General features: G+C 43.6%; 1 protein-coding gene across 1 annotated transcript in view; it reads left to right on the top strand.

Annotated features, from left to right (window-relative positions):
• frmd6 (FERM domain containing 6) overlaps positions 1–16751 on the top strand; it is a 32757-nt gene that overhangs the window by 5149 nt on the left and 10857 nt on the right. Inside the window, exons 2-8 of the mRNA XM_012872332.3 lie at positions 10434–10754; positions 10997–11087; positions 12753–12832; positions 13375–13451; positions 13542–13728; positions 16170–16325; positions 16472–16537. Of these exons, the coding sequence (XP_012727786.2) occupies positions 10656–10754; positions 10997–11087; positions 12753–12832; positions 13375–13451; positions 13542–13728; positions 16170–16325; positions 16472–16537 (756 nt within the window). The 5' untranslated portion in view covers positions 10434–10655. The remainder of the gene's footprint in view (positions 1–10433; positions 10755–10996; positions 11088–12752; positions 12833–13374; positions 13452–13541; positions 13729–16169; positions 16326–16471; positions 16538–16751) is intronic.

The raw sequence follows: 16751 nt of genomic DNA, 5'->3' as shown, positions 1-16751 counted from the left end.
CTGCAGAGATGCTTCGTGACTCCTCACATCCACGCCGCGGGTTTCACCAAGGCGACGAAGGGGGAAAATGGGTCGGCTCTTCCTGCATTTGTCTTCTTTCGTCCTTGTTTTTTCCCCTTTTGCTTGCTTGGCGTCTCGGGGTGAAGTGTTTGCTAGGAAGTGGACCAAAGGGATTTCAACCTGCAGGCGCTCCCATGAGGATGTTATCAGCACATTTCGCATGCTCCTCACTGCAGCTCCTAGGGTTTCCTTCAGGATATATTTTTTTGTTTGCTTCGGCAGGATCGGTGGCGGGATTATGTGTTGCAGAGAGGCGGCAGCGCATGTGGGTCAAACACGGGAGACCGGCTTGGCTTTTGTCTTTTTATCAGGGTCATCTTTACGCTTGCCGCGCGTCATCGCTGAATTATTATTGCAGATGTGCGCGGGTGTTCTCCTTCCCATTTGGCCAAACGCTCCGCAGACTTCCTGTGACTCCTCAGGTGTGACAGTTCAAACAAAGGGAGAGCAAAAAAAAGCTACAGACAGGAAACAGATCAGTTCACCTGCTCCAACAGTTTCCATCCAGCCGCAACAGAAAGTTTCCAAATCAATGTACATATATATATCTATATATATATAAACAGCTTTTGGCTGAGGTTGGCCATAACTGCAGCACTTTTTATGTTCTCCTTACCGCCGTTCTTGCACTATTTTGGGCATACGTAATGGGCGGGTTGATGTTTCTGTGGCGTGTTGCAGTGCGACTGCGAGTTTTGTGAGGTTACTCATGCCGGGTCCAAGCCTGAATGCTGGGCGGGGAGGGAAGGGAGCGACTGCTGACTCTGTTCAAACATGTCTGGCAACGCTGGCAGCTTGAGGTATTTGTGTGTGTGTGCGTGTGTATGTGTGTGTGTGTGTGTCAGTCTTTGCTCTGAGCCACATGGATGCCAGATGCTGTATTCGTTAAAGTCCTTTTCCCAAAAAGGTATGCGAGCTGAGGTGGGACTGCGGCGAGGGCCAGACTCTTCAACCTACAGGTACCATTAACTCACTACAAAGAGACGAGCTCTCACACTGAATCCATTCAGCCGTTGCTTATGTGGCAATTTGTCTAATCATCATTCAAAGCTCCAGAGAGGGAACGGCTGGCAGGCGTAAAAAGGGAACATTTCTTGCCCTATTCGGAATCATTGCTTCAAAAAAGTTTTTCTTTACTTAACGTAATGTTAGAATGGACATTTGTCAGTTCTCACACACATTACGTTTCTGTAGAAGTCTTATAATTAGTTATAAATTATTGCTCTGGCTCAAACTTTAGCTGGTTACTTTGGCAACGCATCACACCGAGAGAAATTAAAATGTTCTCTCAGCTGCTTCCTGTGAAAATCTTACTGGTGGAAAAAAACAATAAAGTGTTAATAATTGATTTAATACCTATTTATTTCGTCAATGACCATGATATAAGCGGGATAATGCCCTTCAAGGTGTCCATTATCCGAAATGGATAGACTTTGCAGAAGCAACCGTCTTGCGCTTTGCGTCGGACGGTTCACGCCTCCACGTCGTCCATTAATTTCTGATAACGGACACCTCGTCCGGCATTATCCCTTACATAATCATGTTGGTGTTTTATTTGCACAAACATGTTTTTAAAGCCAAATCTGCTCAATGCACGCAGTTCAAGCAGTCACCCATGTCTAACTTGGGCGCTTACTTTGTTGTTTCCTTGTTTAAATGCATGCGGAAACCTCCACCATCCGAGTGAGAACAACTCATTTAAATCATAGACGTCGCATGAGGAGCTGTTTCAACGTTCGGCTGCTTGAAGGGTTGTTTTTCCTTTCTCTTAATGGAAAACACAAGCGATCTTTAAAACGTTTAGCATATTATTTTTTATTGATTGAACCAAGGATGACCCTGAGAATTGGAATAGCGAGACAAATGACATTTGTTTTGGTGCCTTTAGCCGTAAGTAGAGATACACCGATCAGAGATTGGAGGCCAATCTGCGAACTCTGGTTTTTATAAAACAGAAAGATATAAGAACAGCATTCAAAATACACTTTCTTAACTTCCTGCCATGAGTCCTCCTTAATAATTTATATTAGGAGCAGAAATGATGTCACATTGTGTTTGTGACATAGTGATTGTTATAAAATTTATTTACTATCCTAAAACAAGCTAATATTAACATAGTTAATATTTTACACAACTTTTACCATCCTATGCTAGAAATTACCAGGGTAAGCGTGGCCAGGATTATCAAAACAACTGTCATCGTTTGTTCCAAAAAAGTAAAAAACAAAAAACAACTGGACTTTTTTCCCGAAGTTTGAGGACGTTTCTATTTTCCTAATGGGGAGTCGTTAAGGTCGTTGTTAGCCTGCAAATTGGGAAGACCTTAACGACTCCCCATTACTAAGGGGGTGGACCTGTTTCGGTTAAAATTGCATGTTATCTAAGCCAGTACAAAGCCTTTGTTGGGCCGTACCATAAAGCTTGGAGCTCCACACTACTCCAGACATTTTGAATTGAGAAAGCTTTCTGGATAGGAAGCGAAACGTCTTTAAACTTCGAGGAAAAAAGTCCAGTTGTTGTTTTTTTTTTTTTTACTTTTTTGGAATGACCATGACCTGGATGACTGAGAATCTTCAACAGCACAGTCATCGTGTGTATTCTTGAGAATGTAGCTCTGAGATTTCTAAAAGATTACCAGCTTTTCCAAATAACGCATGTTTTGCTGCATCCTGTTTAGCCTGCCTGTTATCCGCTTTGTTCTTTCAGCATCTCATAGAACACGACGTTTCCTTTGAAATAGCTTCTTTCGTCTGACTCGCCCTGATGTAAAGCCGTAACCAGTCGTTACCCCGCCTCAGGCACATTTAAAAAGATGCCACCAAAGCGGCGGTTCCAAGAGACATCGATGTTTCACCCCCCCAAACGCAGGGTTATGGTGACGAAAGTGTGTAATGTTTGAACCAATAAGAAAATTCAACCCTCAGAGGGCAGCCACACACATATTGTAGAACTCCCATAAAAATGTAGAACGTAAAAATGTACATTAAAGTAGCACCTTTCGGCCCAGTTTATGCTGCTTATCTGCAAAAAAAGTGGATATTGGGGTGAGATTCATTTCAAGCCTTTAAGCCTTTGTCCCTGCCTTTAGAAAAGGCACCTAAAGTCAAATTGTTTCTTTGCCAACCAATGGTTCGAGGACGACAGCTGACAATCTGATTATTTAAATTCATTACAAATTTGGGACATTTAATACCTGAAAGGATTAAAGGTCTGCCATAACAGGATTTTTTTCTATGAGGAAATTAAATCTCCCAAGCACTAAATCCTGAAAGCAGTTCAATGTGCAAGTAGTTCAACCTGAGTCCACTCACAGTTTAACTCTTCACTTTTCTGAAGACATCAAACTACAGCCTCCCATTTATCTCCTCTCTACAGGCCTGACTGTCAGCAGTTTATAAGCCCAACGAGTAATCACGGCAGACACCCGACTACTCAACCATCACGTTGTTAGCTTGGAATCCGGAAACACGTAGATTGTGTTATGGATTGGATCTATCAGCGTAGTGGATAATTTCTGATTCCCTTCCTTGATAAGTCTTTTCTATTCCCCCCTGAACTTTACATCTTCCTTTGAGCCAGGCAGGAACAAACAGCGGGAGTTCTGTCAACATAAATATATCCGTTGAAGGACCCTGTGGGGAAGGGATCATAAGTGGGTTAAATGGCTCGCCGTGTTTTCCCTCTGTGTTAGAGCTGGGCTTAAAGGCTCAAAACGCAGTCAGGCACTCAGAGAGTAGCAGGTAAACATGTCTGCTATTACAGTCAGCGTAGTTGTTTGTTAGTGGATCTGCTTACAGCTATGAAAGGCAAAAAACTGATCAAAGTTGGCTTTTCAAGTGCAGCGCGCCGTGCTTTCAGGACACAACCGAGTCAGACAGAGAGACGGGAAGCCTTACTGTTCAGGGAAGGCCGGGTTGGGACCAAAGTGATGTTAGCTACTCGTCAGCTCAGCAGCATTGTTCAGGAACAGCATTTATTTGTCTCTTGACAGGGAATTAGGGAGTTAAACAACCAGCTCCCACATGGATGTAGTGGCTGGTGGTATTCTGGCATCACGCCCCTGAAACAAAGGTTTCCCCGCTAAAATTGCTGTACAACAGTGACGCACTGAAGCTGGTTTAGGGAAGGAACCTAAACTACTGTAACACCACAATGTGGTGTGATTATTTCCTCAATATGTTCTGATAAGTACAAACAAAATATAGATTCACTGGTCAAAATTCCGGTCTCTGATCTGCCAATGCAATTTCTGCCTATTTGAGTTTCTCTTAAAGCTTAGAGAGGTTGGAGCTTACTGAGGTTTTTATCCTAAAGGAAAAGAAAATGATTCACTGTATAAGCTGTGCCAAGCTTGTTTTATAGGCAATGAAACGGGGTAGCATTGCCTAAACAACAATTTCTGGTAGGTACTCCCTAGAGCACAGGTGTCAAACTCAAGGCCCGCGGGCCAAATCCGGCCCGTCAAGGTAGATTATCCGGCCCTCAAGAGCCAAAAAAAAGGCATATCATGTCATAAAGTACAGGCATATATCCTTTTAAAGTGTATAAAGTGGCTAAAAAGGTGCCTCCTGTAAGTGTAACTCACCCCAATATCAACTTTTTTTGCAGATAAACTGTATAAACTGGGCCTAAGGTTGCTACTTTCATGGTACTGTGCATGTTTTATACTTCTATGTGAACTGGAATGAAATTATGAAATGAAAAGTATCGTCTATACACATGCAACCGGCCCTTTTAATGACTTCATGACGCCAAAGTGGCCCCACATAGAAATGAGTTTTACACCCCTGCCCTAGAGATTGTAGACTTTTACCTTTGCTCTGAGATTTCCTAAAAAGTCGCAGATGTATCTAAATCTATTGTATTAAATGACAGATAGGGGTTTGATTCCTCAAAAGGATAAAACAGAGCAGAGTTGCTCATTCAGCCAACCTGGTATCTGCTGTAAGTCCCGTTCTCTCTCATGTTCTCCCAATCTGGATTTCCAGAAATACACTTTTATTTTAAAAAGCTTCCCTCATAATAAACACATCAGCGGCATTGAAAACATCTTTAAAAAATAAATTAAATCTTCTGACAGCAGCAACTTCCACACCAAAGAGTGGTGTTACCGCCACCTAGGGTCTGGAGGTGAATCTGAATTTCTGAATGAAGGCCTCTGCTGCTGCCCCATTGTGAGCAATCTGAAAGAAATATAGAAGAGTTCAGAAACAAATTCTCAAAATTGCTAGCTATTACATTTGTTTTAATCACAGAAATAACTTTTTTCACTCTTAACATTCCGAAAAGGAATTTTAAATTTTTTTTTTACTTCCCAGTCCGATCAGCATGGAGCGTTTCACGCGTGCCGTTCCGTGTTTCAGGGTTTTGTCGGCGGATGGAGGGCACATGGAGGTGGAGTCTGTGTCGTGGCTCGCGCACATCAGGGAATCAAAGGCCGCTATTGTGGCAATGAGAAGCAGATGTTAGCGAGGAATTCTCCTGACTGCAGCAGTTTTTCTCTCCTTTTTTTTCGTGCCTGGGCTCTGAACGCTTCCCGACTCTCGATTCTCCCACCCTCCCGCTGTCTCGTCTCGTTGCTGTGTGGATCCTTTCCTCTCCTCGTTCTGTTGTCTTTGCCTCTACACGTGCTGTACCTGAAGGCTTTGGAAAGTCAGCGTGGTGACAGTGTTTCCCCTGAGAACAGCTGAAGTTTTCTTTTGCCTTCATGTGCCTCTCCGTCTCTCTCTGACTGTTAGCTTCTCAGCTGCCAGCGAGGTGAATGCCTCAGGAAGAGACAGAGGTCTGTGACAGTGACACAGGTCCTGTTTATACCCTATGTCAGCCATGGTGCCCAGTCTAATGCCATGAGGTTAAGACTGGAGGGCAAGGGGTTCTTTGGACGTGTACGTTACATTACATCACTCACTTTACTGCAGTGAAACGGCTTACTTTGACTATACATCACTTCCTCCCCTCAACAGTGTAAAAGGGACTCCGCGTTTTCATTTTGTTACATAATCCTTCCCATAGAAACGTTGACTAAATTTCACTTCTGCCGCATTACTTTGATGCCATCCATGATGGTTATCCATGTAGTTATGTTTAGATTGCCGCCGTCTCCATCATGATTATCATGATTATGATTATAAGTCGGTGGGAGTCCAGAGTAGAGACGCACCGATCCAGTTTTTCTCCAATCCAATTGGATCGGCTGATCGACATCAGCCGATACCGATCCGGTACTAATGTTGAATGAATGAACCGTATAGCTTGCCATGTGAGTGAAGGTAAAGTCCCTTAAATGATTCATTTAAGGGACTTTAAGTGAAGGCATCAGGCTCGACGTAAACATTGCTTAAAAAAAAGAGTCGGCGTGGTGTTTAGCATGTTGATTTTGAAGGCGCTTATTTATGTTTGTGGTATTGAATTGACCAACTTTATCACCACCACCCCTCACAATTTCTTTGTTGCACATATTGCATGTTACAGTCAGACTTGTTGGTGCATCCAGTTTAAAATGCTTCCAAATAGCAGACTTGGCTCGGTTCGGCTCTTGCTCCATGTTGCTCTGTGTTTATTTATCACTGCCATCACTATATAACATAGAAAGGATTCCTGGATCAGTGAGTGCTTCTGTGCTCTTCTGTCTCTGCTCTGTCTTCTCTAACACCCAGTCAGTCGAGGCAGATGGTCGTTCACACTGGTTCTGGTTCTACTGGAGGTTTTTCCTCTCCACTGTTGCTTCATGCATGCTCGGTATGAGGTAATGCTGTAAAGCCATGAACAATGCAGACGACTCTCCCTGTGGCTCTACGCTCTTTCATGGGAAAGCTGCTTGTCAAGACATGACGCAATCTGCTGGGTTTCCTTAGATAGGAAACTTTTTGGCCAATCTTCATGATTTGATTGAATTTGACTTTGTAAAGTGCCTTGAGATGACTTGTGTTGTGAATCGGCGCTATATAAATAAAGTTGAATTGAATTGAACTAGCTGCTGTGCGTGCTCTGCAGGATGACATAACTGGCATTACTAAAATAGAAATGAAGTTACTAGATTGCTATGACAGTATTGCTGTGTATGATATTAATTTAAAAAAAGTAGTGACTGGATTGGAATGCTGGACCAGTGTCATTCATCCTATATCCGATCCAGCTGATTAGGCACCACTGGAGCCGATTTCCGATCAGATCGGTGCATCTCTAGCCTAGAGCACAGATGGTAACTCAAGTGTTAGTCTCGGGTCATAAAATAGTTTGACTTGACTCAAACCAGTGGCCCGAGTCTCACATGCATTCCTTATTTCGTGTAATCAGCAGGGACAGGGAACCAGTGTGTGTGTGCTGCACTCTGATTATTAACCAGCGATGTTTGACTTCTTCTTAACTAGTTGTTCATGCTTGCCGTAGGTTTATACCAATGACCACATTGATGATTCTCTAGATGAACGCTGTGTTAAATTACTTTTTGTTTCAGGACAAAGTCAACTCAACCTCGGACATCCTATTCATTCTCTGCTGCCTGATTATAAAGGCTTTTCCTTTTGAGTCAGGTGTTACAAAACACTAGGTTTGTTCTTTAAATCTCAGTTTAAAGAATCCTACAATACCCAACTTCAAATCAAAGTAACCCACTGCACATCAGCTGTCGGGCAGTGGGTTACTTTTTCCGAATATGCCTTGCAATAAGGATAAATAATAATAACCACACAGTACTAGTATTGTTATTGACTTCTTATTAAAACTAGAAATTTGAGATGCACTGATCAGAATTTTCTGGCCAATATCCGATCACCTTTTTCTGTAAAGCTTTGACCTACTGGACAAATTTAGATTTTTGCCAATTCTGTTTCCTCGTTAGGGCTATATAGTTTCAGAAGGTATATTTTAAAATCATAACAGCATTTTACAGGCTAACAAGAAGAGCTCAAAATAATGACTTATTTTAAATCACCTTTACCCTCTTATGTCAAAGCTAGCATTACAAAAACAGCAGTGTCGGCGTCTGTTCTCTAGAGAGTGTAAACCCGTACATTAAACATCCTGCTGTCGTTTCCCAACACAGCCTGGTCCACGACTGCACTGTACTCTGATCAGCCTTCCTGTTCTGCACGGAGTCTTGTTTTCTCATAGCCTGAATGGTTAACATGTAAAAGGAAATACAATTCTCTGAGTAACTGCATCCACACTGAAGAGTGTTGTCAGTGCAGCCTGGTAGTGCTTAGGTATGGCACATTCCTTTTTCTACTTGATCGGCCCTGACTGATGACTTGCAACTTGGAAATCCGCCCAAAAAATTATACTTTCTTGTTAAAATAAATAAATAAATAAATAAATTGCTTCTTTGGAGGAAAATAATAACAGTTTAAAATAATTGATTAATAAAAAAAAAAAGATAATTGTAAATCTCTGCTGGTCATTTAATGTACTGAGGACCATTAGGTAGAGTTAAGAACCAGCACATTTTAGTTGTTGTTTCACTAGTTTTCTCAGTTTCTATGGGTCATTTTTCAAGCGATGGGCTCCGGTTCAGATCTCTGGACAATGGAGGAAAGTGATCCAACTAGATTAGCGCTCACCTCTAATTAACCTCCCCCCACTAACGGGCGAGCGGTTGCAACAGCGAATGCGTCCGCCTCGCGCTCCTTTCCAAGCCGTGCTGTTTTGTAGACACATCTGTATGTGCGTTTCGTTTTGTCAAGGTCAGCAGCAGTGCAGAGACTCCTGGTTCATCAGCATACTGAGCGGCTGCTGGCCCGCCACGCTCTGCATCCAATCAGCAGCCTTAATGAGAACTGATGCTGCATGTCGGCAGCATGTATATTTATGGCTGGCTCGCCCTCAGTGCTCCTTGTCTCTGCAGAAACAAAGCGGCGCTATAAGTGGACGGAAGGGAGCCTGAATGGGTTTTTTTAGTGTGAGGGAGGTTTATAATATACTTTGATTGCTGGAGGTTTTCCTTCCCGTTAATGGGGAGTTTTTATTTCCGCTGTCGCTTCATGCTTGCTCAGTATGAGGGATTGCAGCAAAGCCATGGACAATGCAGACGACTCTCCCTGTGGCTCTACACTTCTCCAGGAGTGAATGCTGCTTGTCGGGACTTTGATACAATTATCTGGTTCCCTTATATAGGACATTTTTAACCAACCTGTATAATCTGACCCAATCTGTAAATCTGATTGAATTTGACTTTGTAAAGTGCCTTGAGATGACATGTTTCATGAATTGGCGCTATATAAATAAAATTTAATTGAATTGATTCTGCTACAAAGGTCCAGCTCTGCGGTTAAGGGCGTTATTTATGTTATGGATCTAGTCGGTAATTGCAGGTTTTCTTTTCAGCATCGTAGTCCCAGCTTTAAAAAGCTTCTGACTCTCGACTTTATGTGCGTAACACGCAAAATGTAGTTTATGCCGCGGGTTTCCAGCTGGAGCTGGGAGCTGGTCGTAACCTCGCCGACCCCGGCCTTTTAAATGCTAATTGCTTTTCACTCTGTAACGCGATCCTCGCTGGAATCCGTCCTATCTGTTTTCAGTGATAGCATGGCTTCAAGGAGAGTTACGCTCCTCGGGAAGATGTGATAATGTGAACTGATTGTTCTTTAACAGTCTGTTGTCTGGTGTGAGACTTTTCACACCCTCTGGAGGTCTGCCACCTCCTCAGGTGCAGTTGCAGCTGCTGGTGTGTCCACACTCTCTCTCAAGTGTGTGTTTGCAGGTGAAGACGCTGCAGGGAACCAATAGCAGCGCTTATGTTAAGCACACAACTGGAAATGGTTCAGGTAGTAGTTTGTTTAGCTTTATATCTCCTTTTATGAATGGCCTGGTTTCATTCCTGAGGAGCTGGTTTGCAGTGAATGAAGCTGTGGCTTTACATCCCTCCGAAATGGAGACACCATCTTATTTAAGTCACTTAAGCATTTTAACCTGGAATACATGTGACGCCAAAGAAAGAATGGGATTTTTTCTGGTTAGATGGCCCTGATAGCGGGGCTTCAGAACCCGGCTTCTTGTGCATTCTGGAAAAGTCTAGACTGGCATTTAAGTATTTTTCCTGCCCTGGATCATTCTAAAAAGTCTGGAAAATATTTGTATTTACAGATCTTATTCCCGGCACACTGTTACCTAAAGGTTGTTTCCATCCTGGTTTAGTAGCTTTGGGAACGACATAATGATGTAGTCTGGGTCAGATCTTTTTGGTCCTTCTTCTGAACTCACAGCCAGTGGTTTCTGGACACAAACGCTCAAAGCTTTCAAATTGTTTTTGGTCTCTTCATCCCTTTTTTTTCTCTCAGATGCTTTCCTGGTGATTTTGACGTTTTGCTTGTGTTCATGACCTAGTTGCATCCTGCCGGTGCACTGAGTCCTGACTCCTGTCTGATGTGTCTTCACAGTGGGGGGTGACTGCATCCAGGGTCCCCATGCCCTCTCCTGTCGTCGCTGCCCGGCTTGCTGAGCCCTCAGTCGGGCCTCCTCTGGGCTGCAGGTGAAGCAGGACAGCAGGGACTGGACGGTGGTCTCGTGGAGCCCGCGGCGGTGGAGGTGGGTCGTCACAGGGCCCAGAACCCCCGACAGCAGGCAGATAAAGGACCTGCACTGTCCCCTGCCACACGAAGATGAACAGACTGACCTTCCATAACAACAAAACAATGCAGGACCGCCGCTGTGTCTGTGTCTTTTTGCCCAATGATGACACTCTCAATATCATCGTCAATGTGAGTAAACACATTTTTATTCGCGTACTTTTCATTTACAGAAATAAAATGTAGATCAATTGGTTTACTGCTGTAATTTGTGATCTGTTGGTGCTCAGTACTTCCCCTCCTCCATGAATGCTAACTTTGTATAGATCTTACCAGAATTAAATAACTCGCAGATGTAGACATGTGTTTTATTTTTGTATATAGCGTTTGTTTTGTAAGAAAACCTAAAAAATCTCCTGAATTCTGCTCCTAAGGTGAAGACTTTGTGCCAGGAACTGTTGGTCCAGGTTTGTGACCTTCTCCGGCTGAAGGACTGTCATCTTTTTGGGCTCAGCGTCATTCAGAGTAAGATTTCTCCTCCTCTCAGATATTTATTCACGCAGTCCATGCACTTTTTTTTTTTATCCACATGGTCACCAGTCAGGGCGGATCAAGCTAAAAAAAATCCTCTATTTCTGGTCAGCAAAGTGTTTTTCTGGTTCGTCTCCAATTATGAGTTGGTTTTTAGTTTGGTGGAAAATCTCCAGGGGCCACTAAGAGCAAGTTGGCAGCTATTTTCCCAATAACCTGACGGGAAAACAGAAACATGCTTTCTAACAGCGAGCTGTCGTGCTTCAGCCTGGGAACCTGAAGCCACCTTATCATGACTGCCTCCCACCGAGCAGCAGGGCTTCAGTTGTTTCTGACAGCGACGGGTCTCAGCCAGAGCGCCGCTGACGGAGTGAGTCTGCAGCGTGGCGAGGAGACAACTGGTGGCAGTTGTAGGCACCGAGCTGGGAGGGGTGGGGGGGGGGGGCAATCCGTTGCAGAAACTGTGTTTTTCACACAGCATGGCTCCCGCGGAGCTGATGGTGGCACAGCGGGTCAGTTGAGCAGGAGCCAATGGGTCTGATTGTGGGACATTCTTGGAGTGCCTGTCTGCACAGCATGAAATCCCCAAGGCAAACAGAGGCCACCCACTCCCTGTGTGTCACCCACTGACTTCCTGAGGACATCATGCCGATCCATGTTTAGGTGGAATTCAGTAAAGAAAAATAAGCTTTACATGCGGCATTGCTGCTTGAAAAGAAAAAAAAAATTTGTTGTGTTTTGGGCGGGAGACGGAGTTTGAACAAGAACTGTTCATACCTTAGCATTATGGCAGGCGTTTCCAGACTTTTAGTAAATTATAAAATGTTTTGAATTAAAAATGCTTGAATGTTTTTATTTTTTACCCTTTCAGTAATAAACTAAGTACAAGATATTTTAATAAAACAAACAATGTAGTCTGATTTTGTTAAAAAGGGGTCCTGCCCTTTCCCGCCATTGAAAGACGGGCGTTCAATTTTCGAAACCGTTTTTCGATTCTTTTCTATTTTCTTCGTCTAGCAACAAGAAACAAGAAAGGGATTGTACGTCATCCTTTCTTCCATAATGCTTGCTTCATTGAGCAAAGTGCAATGAATGAGCGGACCCATGTTCTCTCGCTGTTTGTCCCATTTCCTATAAAATGAAGATGAAAGCAAAAAGGTGGTTAATAAAAGAGGAAAACATGTTGTAACTAACATTTTTCATTTTGAGAAGATTTAAATCTGTCTGTATCTATTTTGACAGGAAAGTTTCACCCTGAAAGAATAGGGTGAGAAAAAAAAACTATCTGCATCAATGGGCCAAAAGAGTCTTGATTTGTGGTCACAGGGTGTGAAAAATCCTTCAGAAGACAGGAACTGGCTGCAAAAGGGACGCTACTGTTCTGTCTTTGAGATAAAATAAATCTACAACTATCAAAAAAAACAAACCTAGAAAAAACACTTTGCTTTTGACCCGGTTCCCAAACTGATACCGGTCAGATGAGCAGGCTGCAGGCCATGAAAGGCGACACTCCAGGAGCAGACAGAGATACGGACAGAGGGAAAGAAATGGCAATGACCGTGAACGCATCCACCCGAAGCCCTCCACCTCTACGGCTGTGAATGTACACAAACTGATATCATGAGAATGAAGGAGCTCAACCTTTTCCTCTCCCCACAGATAATGAACACATCTATATGGAGCGAGATCAGAAGCTGTCCAAATACTGCCCCAAGGAGTGGAAGAGAGAAGCCAGCAAGGTGAGAAAGAGCTGGACGTTTGCTTTTAAGGCTAACGTTTAGCTCAGGCTCAACTCATTTAAATTAACCAAGAAAATTCAGCCAGTTTCCGTGCTGTGTTTTACTCATAATAAAACAAATAGTCGTTAGTATAGTGTAGAATCAGTTTTTTCGTGGGTTTTGAGGCGCAAAGATCCAAATAATTGTTAAATATTGATGTAGTGTCTCTTTTCTAACGTTTAACTGCGACATGACGTAACGTCCAGAAATGAAGCTGACATGCACCGGTGTGGTGACCTGGCTCTCTTCTGTTCCTGTTTTTTTTTTTAACCTCTGCCTGTTATTGAAGGACTTGACTGCGGTCAGACAATTACAGTAAACACCGTGACAGTAAGCGTTCTTTAAAACGGGAGCAGGATAAGCGAAGGTGCCCTCCTGCACAGACCAAGTCATGTATAAAATAAACTCGTCTTCAGAAATAGCTTCTTTTTTTTTACACATTGAATGTTTAACGTATTCAGCTGCGGTTGGTAAGAGAAGTGCTTCCTGTCGTGTGCTTCCAGGGTATCGACCAGTTCGGACCTCCGATGATCATTCACTTCAGAGCTCAGTATTATGTGGAAAACGGGAGGTTGATCAGGTCAGTGAAGCTTCTCGTACCGAATTAGCCAGAGTCCAGAGTAACGTCAGACACGTGCGTTGACCGTGACGTGCTCTGTGTGTCCTGCAGCGACCGGGTGGCCAGGTACTACTACTACTGGCACCTGAGGAAGCAGGTGCTGCTCTCACAGTGCATCCAAAGAGAGGAGGCCTACTTCCTCCTGGCAGCCTTCGCTCTCCAGGCTGACCTCGGGAACTTTAAACGCAACAAGCACTTTGGGAAGTACTTTGAACCCGAAGCCTACTTCCCCCAATGGGTGAGTACAACGCATGGCATGTGTGACACCAAAAAAGAAAAAGAAATATAATATCTTGTTCTATATAACTAGATTTTTATTTCACCATTATTCCAGACAAAGGTATTTGCAACTTTTTTTCATATTTTATCACGTTACAACTCCAGACTTTAGTTTACGTTCGTTGGATTTAATGGAATCGAACCACACAAAGTAGGAAGTGGAACAGGTAAAATGATGATTTCAGACCTTTTTATTATTTTCTAAAACAGCCTTTCATTGGGTCCCACAGCACCATGCTGCCACCACCATGGTTCTCTGTGTGACTGGTGAGTTCAGGATGATGTGCACTGTCGGTTTTCAGCCACGTATCACTTTGTGTGAAGGACACAAGAAACAATTTGTTCTCTTTTGTTCTGGTTGACTTGTTCTCCCACCTGAGTTGTGGATCTCTGCAGGTCCTCCAGAGCAACCGCGGGCCTCTTGGCTGCTTCTGTGATTCATGAATTTTCTTAAGCGATGTCATGCAAATTGGTTGACATGGATGTGGAGCTGGATGGAGCTAAATGCAGACCAATCCAGGAAGAAAATCTGTTAGAGGCTGCAAAATGTTAGAGGTGGGCGGAGGCTGACAGTGCATTGGACAAGCACTGCAAAAACTGAACTAAAAATAAGTTAAATGTTCTTAAAATTAGTGCATCTGTCCTTGATTTGAGCAGGTAAATAAGATGATCTGCCAATGGAATAAGATTTTTGCACTTAAAATAGGAACAACTCATCTCCATCATCTTATTTCAAGTGCAGGATGTCTAATTATCTTATTTTAGGAGTCAAAATACTCATTCCATTGGCAGATGGTATAATTTACCTGCTCAAATCAAGGACAAAAACCCAAAATTTAAGAACATTTTACTCATTTTAAGGTCTATTTTTGCAGTGAGGAACCCAAACATACAGCCAGAGCCACAGTGGCATGGCTTAGATCAAAGCATATACCTGCATTATTATGGCCCAGTCAAAGGCCTGACCTCAATCCAACAGAGAATCTGAGCTAAGATTGGTAAGTGCTGTGCATAGATGCTCTCCATCAAATTCAACTGAATTTGAGCTATTTTGCTAAAAGGATCTGGCAAAAAACAAAAGTCTCCAGATGGTAAAGCTGGTAGAAACATCGCCCAGAAGACCTGCAGCAATAAAGCCTCTTCTTTCCTGACCTGACGGTATACATAGTGCGGCATGTCTTGGTTGGTTGCTGTTTCCATTTTTGGAGGGTGGATTTAAGTCGCGCCCTGTGAGATGTTCAAGGCTGGGATGTTGATTAATCACCTAACTGTGCTTCACTTCTCCACAACTTCTCCCCTGAGCTGTCTGCTGTGCTCCTTTGGTCTTCATGATGCCGTTTCTTCACTAACGTTCTCCAACAGAACAACTGGATTAATGCTGAGGTTAATTTACACTCAGCTAGACCCTGCTTACTAATTTGGGGACTTCTAAAGACAGACAAATTCACTCCACCCTTTTTTTCCCCCCCGTGACAAATTCCACCTCGTAAACACGCACCACTTTATTTTGGTCTGTCCTATGAACGCTCAGTAAAATACACAGAGGTTTGTGGCAGAATGTGGAGATGCTGACGTGGTATGAATTCTTTTACAGGTCATATGTAGGTTTGGGATTATGGTCAAACTCAAAAATACTGATCAATCCGCCTCTTACAGTAAGGACTCTAAATACTGCTGGTTTATATGCTTATTTATTTGCTCTATGGTAGATTGTTGAGGTGACGGCAGACTAAATGTTTATATGTATTTATCAGAGCTCCAGACTAAGTATATACGTGTAATAACATGGAAGAAGGACAAAGTGCTGTGTAGCTGCTGAGAGGACAGTTTCAGGCCTTCAGTGTCCTGACCTGCTGGGTGAACGGTCTGCCGCTCTGAAGCAACCCGTCTATAAATCATGCTGATAAAACACTACACTGTTACATACATTGCAGTATGTGGCCTAATGAAACCTGGGACCTGGAGATTATTCCCTGAAAGTGGCACACAGAGTTCTTTTTTTTTTGCACGAGCTGAGATGACTATTCTGGTAACGTCGGCCCTCTGACAGCCACGCCCGTCTGATTGGCCTCCGCTTCCTGCGATTAGCCCCCTGCCTCTTTATCACAGTCCTAACCGGTGCTTACAGGAAATTGTCGGAATCTCAACAATGTACGCTTCCCTGAAGCAAGTCTCCCTCAGACCTATTCGGTGCTTATAAAGATTACCCAGTTAGTCCAAAAGCTTAGAGGGCGTCCTTCCGGTTACTGTTCCTGGCACGCGTTCAGACTCTCCTCTCTGGCATCTGTTCGCCCCGCGGCAGGCGGCTCCATCACCCACACCTCTCTCTCTCTGTAGCCTGTCCTTACTACGGTAGGGCAGCCAGGCCTGACGGCTCCCTCTGCCTCTCTTCCTGCTCAGGTGATAGCCAAGCGTGGCCGGGAATACATCCTGAGGCACATCCCTAACATGCACAAAGACCAGTTTGCACTCACGGCTTCAGAGGCGCACCTCAAGTACATAAAGGAGTGCGCTCAGCTGGACGATGTCACCGTGCATTACTACAGGCTGTACAAGGTGAGAAACCCATCCGGCTCAGCGGCAGGTGCATGAGCGCTGCTGTTTACTCAGTTGAGTAATGGGCGTTCATTTCATGAAATCACAACTCAATGGGTTTCTGTTTCCCTCTCGCTCTCTCTCTCTCTCTCTCTCTCTCTCGACAGGATAAAAAGGAAGTTGAAGCGTCTCTCACATTGGGTCTGACCTTACGTGGAATCCAGATATTTCAGGTACAGCCTCTTCTTAAGCGATCAGGGTCTCAGTTGGACTTGTCGCACCATTGATGCCTGTTTTAGCTCAAAAACAGTGTAGTGTCATTCTGCAGCAAGCATGACTACTGGGGATGTCTTTGCTCTTTTAATAGTTTACCGTGCCTTGCAAAAGTATTCATAGTTCTTGAACCTTTCCACATTTTCTGACATTATTCTCATAGACTTAAAAGTA

The sequence above is a fragment of the Fundulus heteroclitus genome, chromosome 19, assembly GCF_011125445.2.
Source record: "Fundulus heteroclitus isolate FHET01 chromosome 19, MU-UCD_Fhet_4.1, whole genome shotgun sequence".
Taxonomy (NCBI): Eukaryota; Metazoa; Chordata; class Actinopteri; order Cyprinodontiformes; family Fundulidae; genus Fundulus; species Fundulus heteroclitus.
The sequence above is the reverse complement of the archived record's forward strand: the minus strand, read 5'-3'. Positions and strand labels throughout refer to the sequence as shown.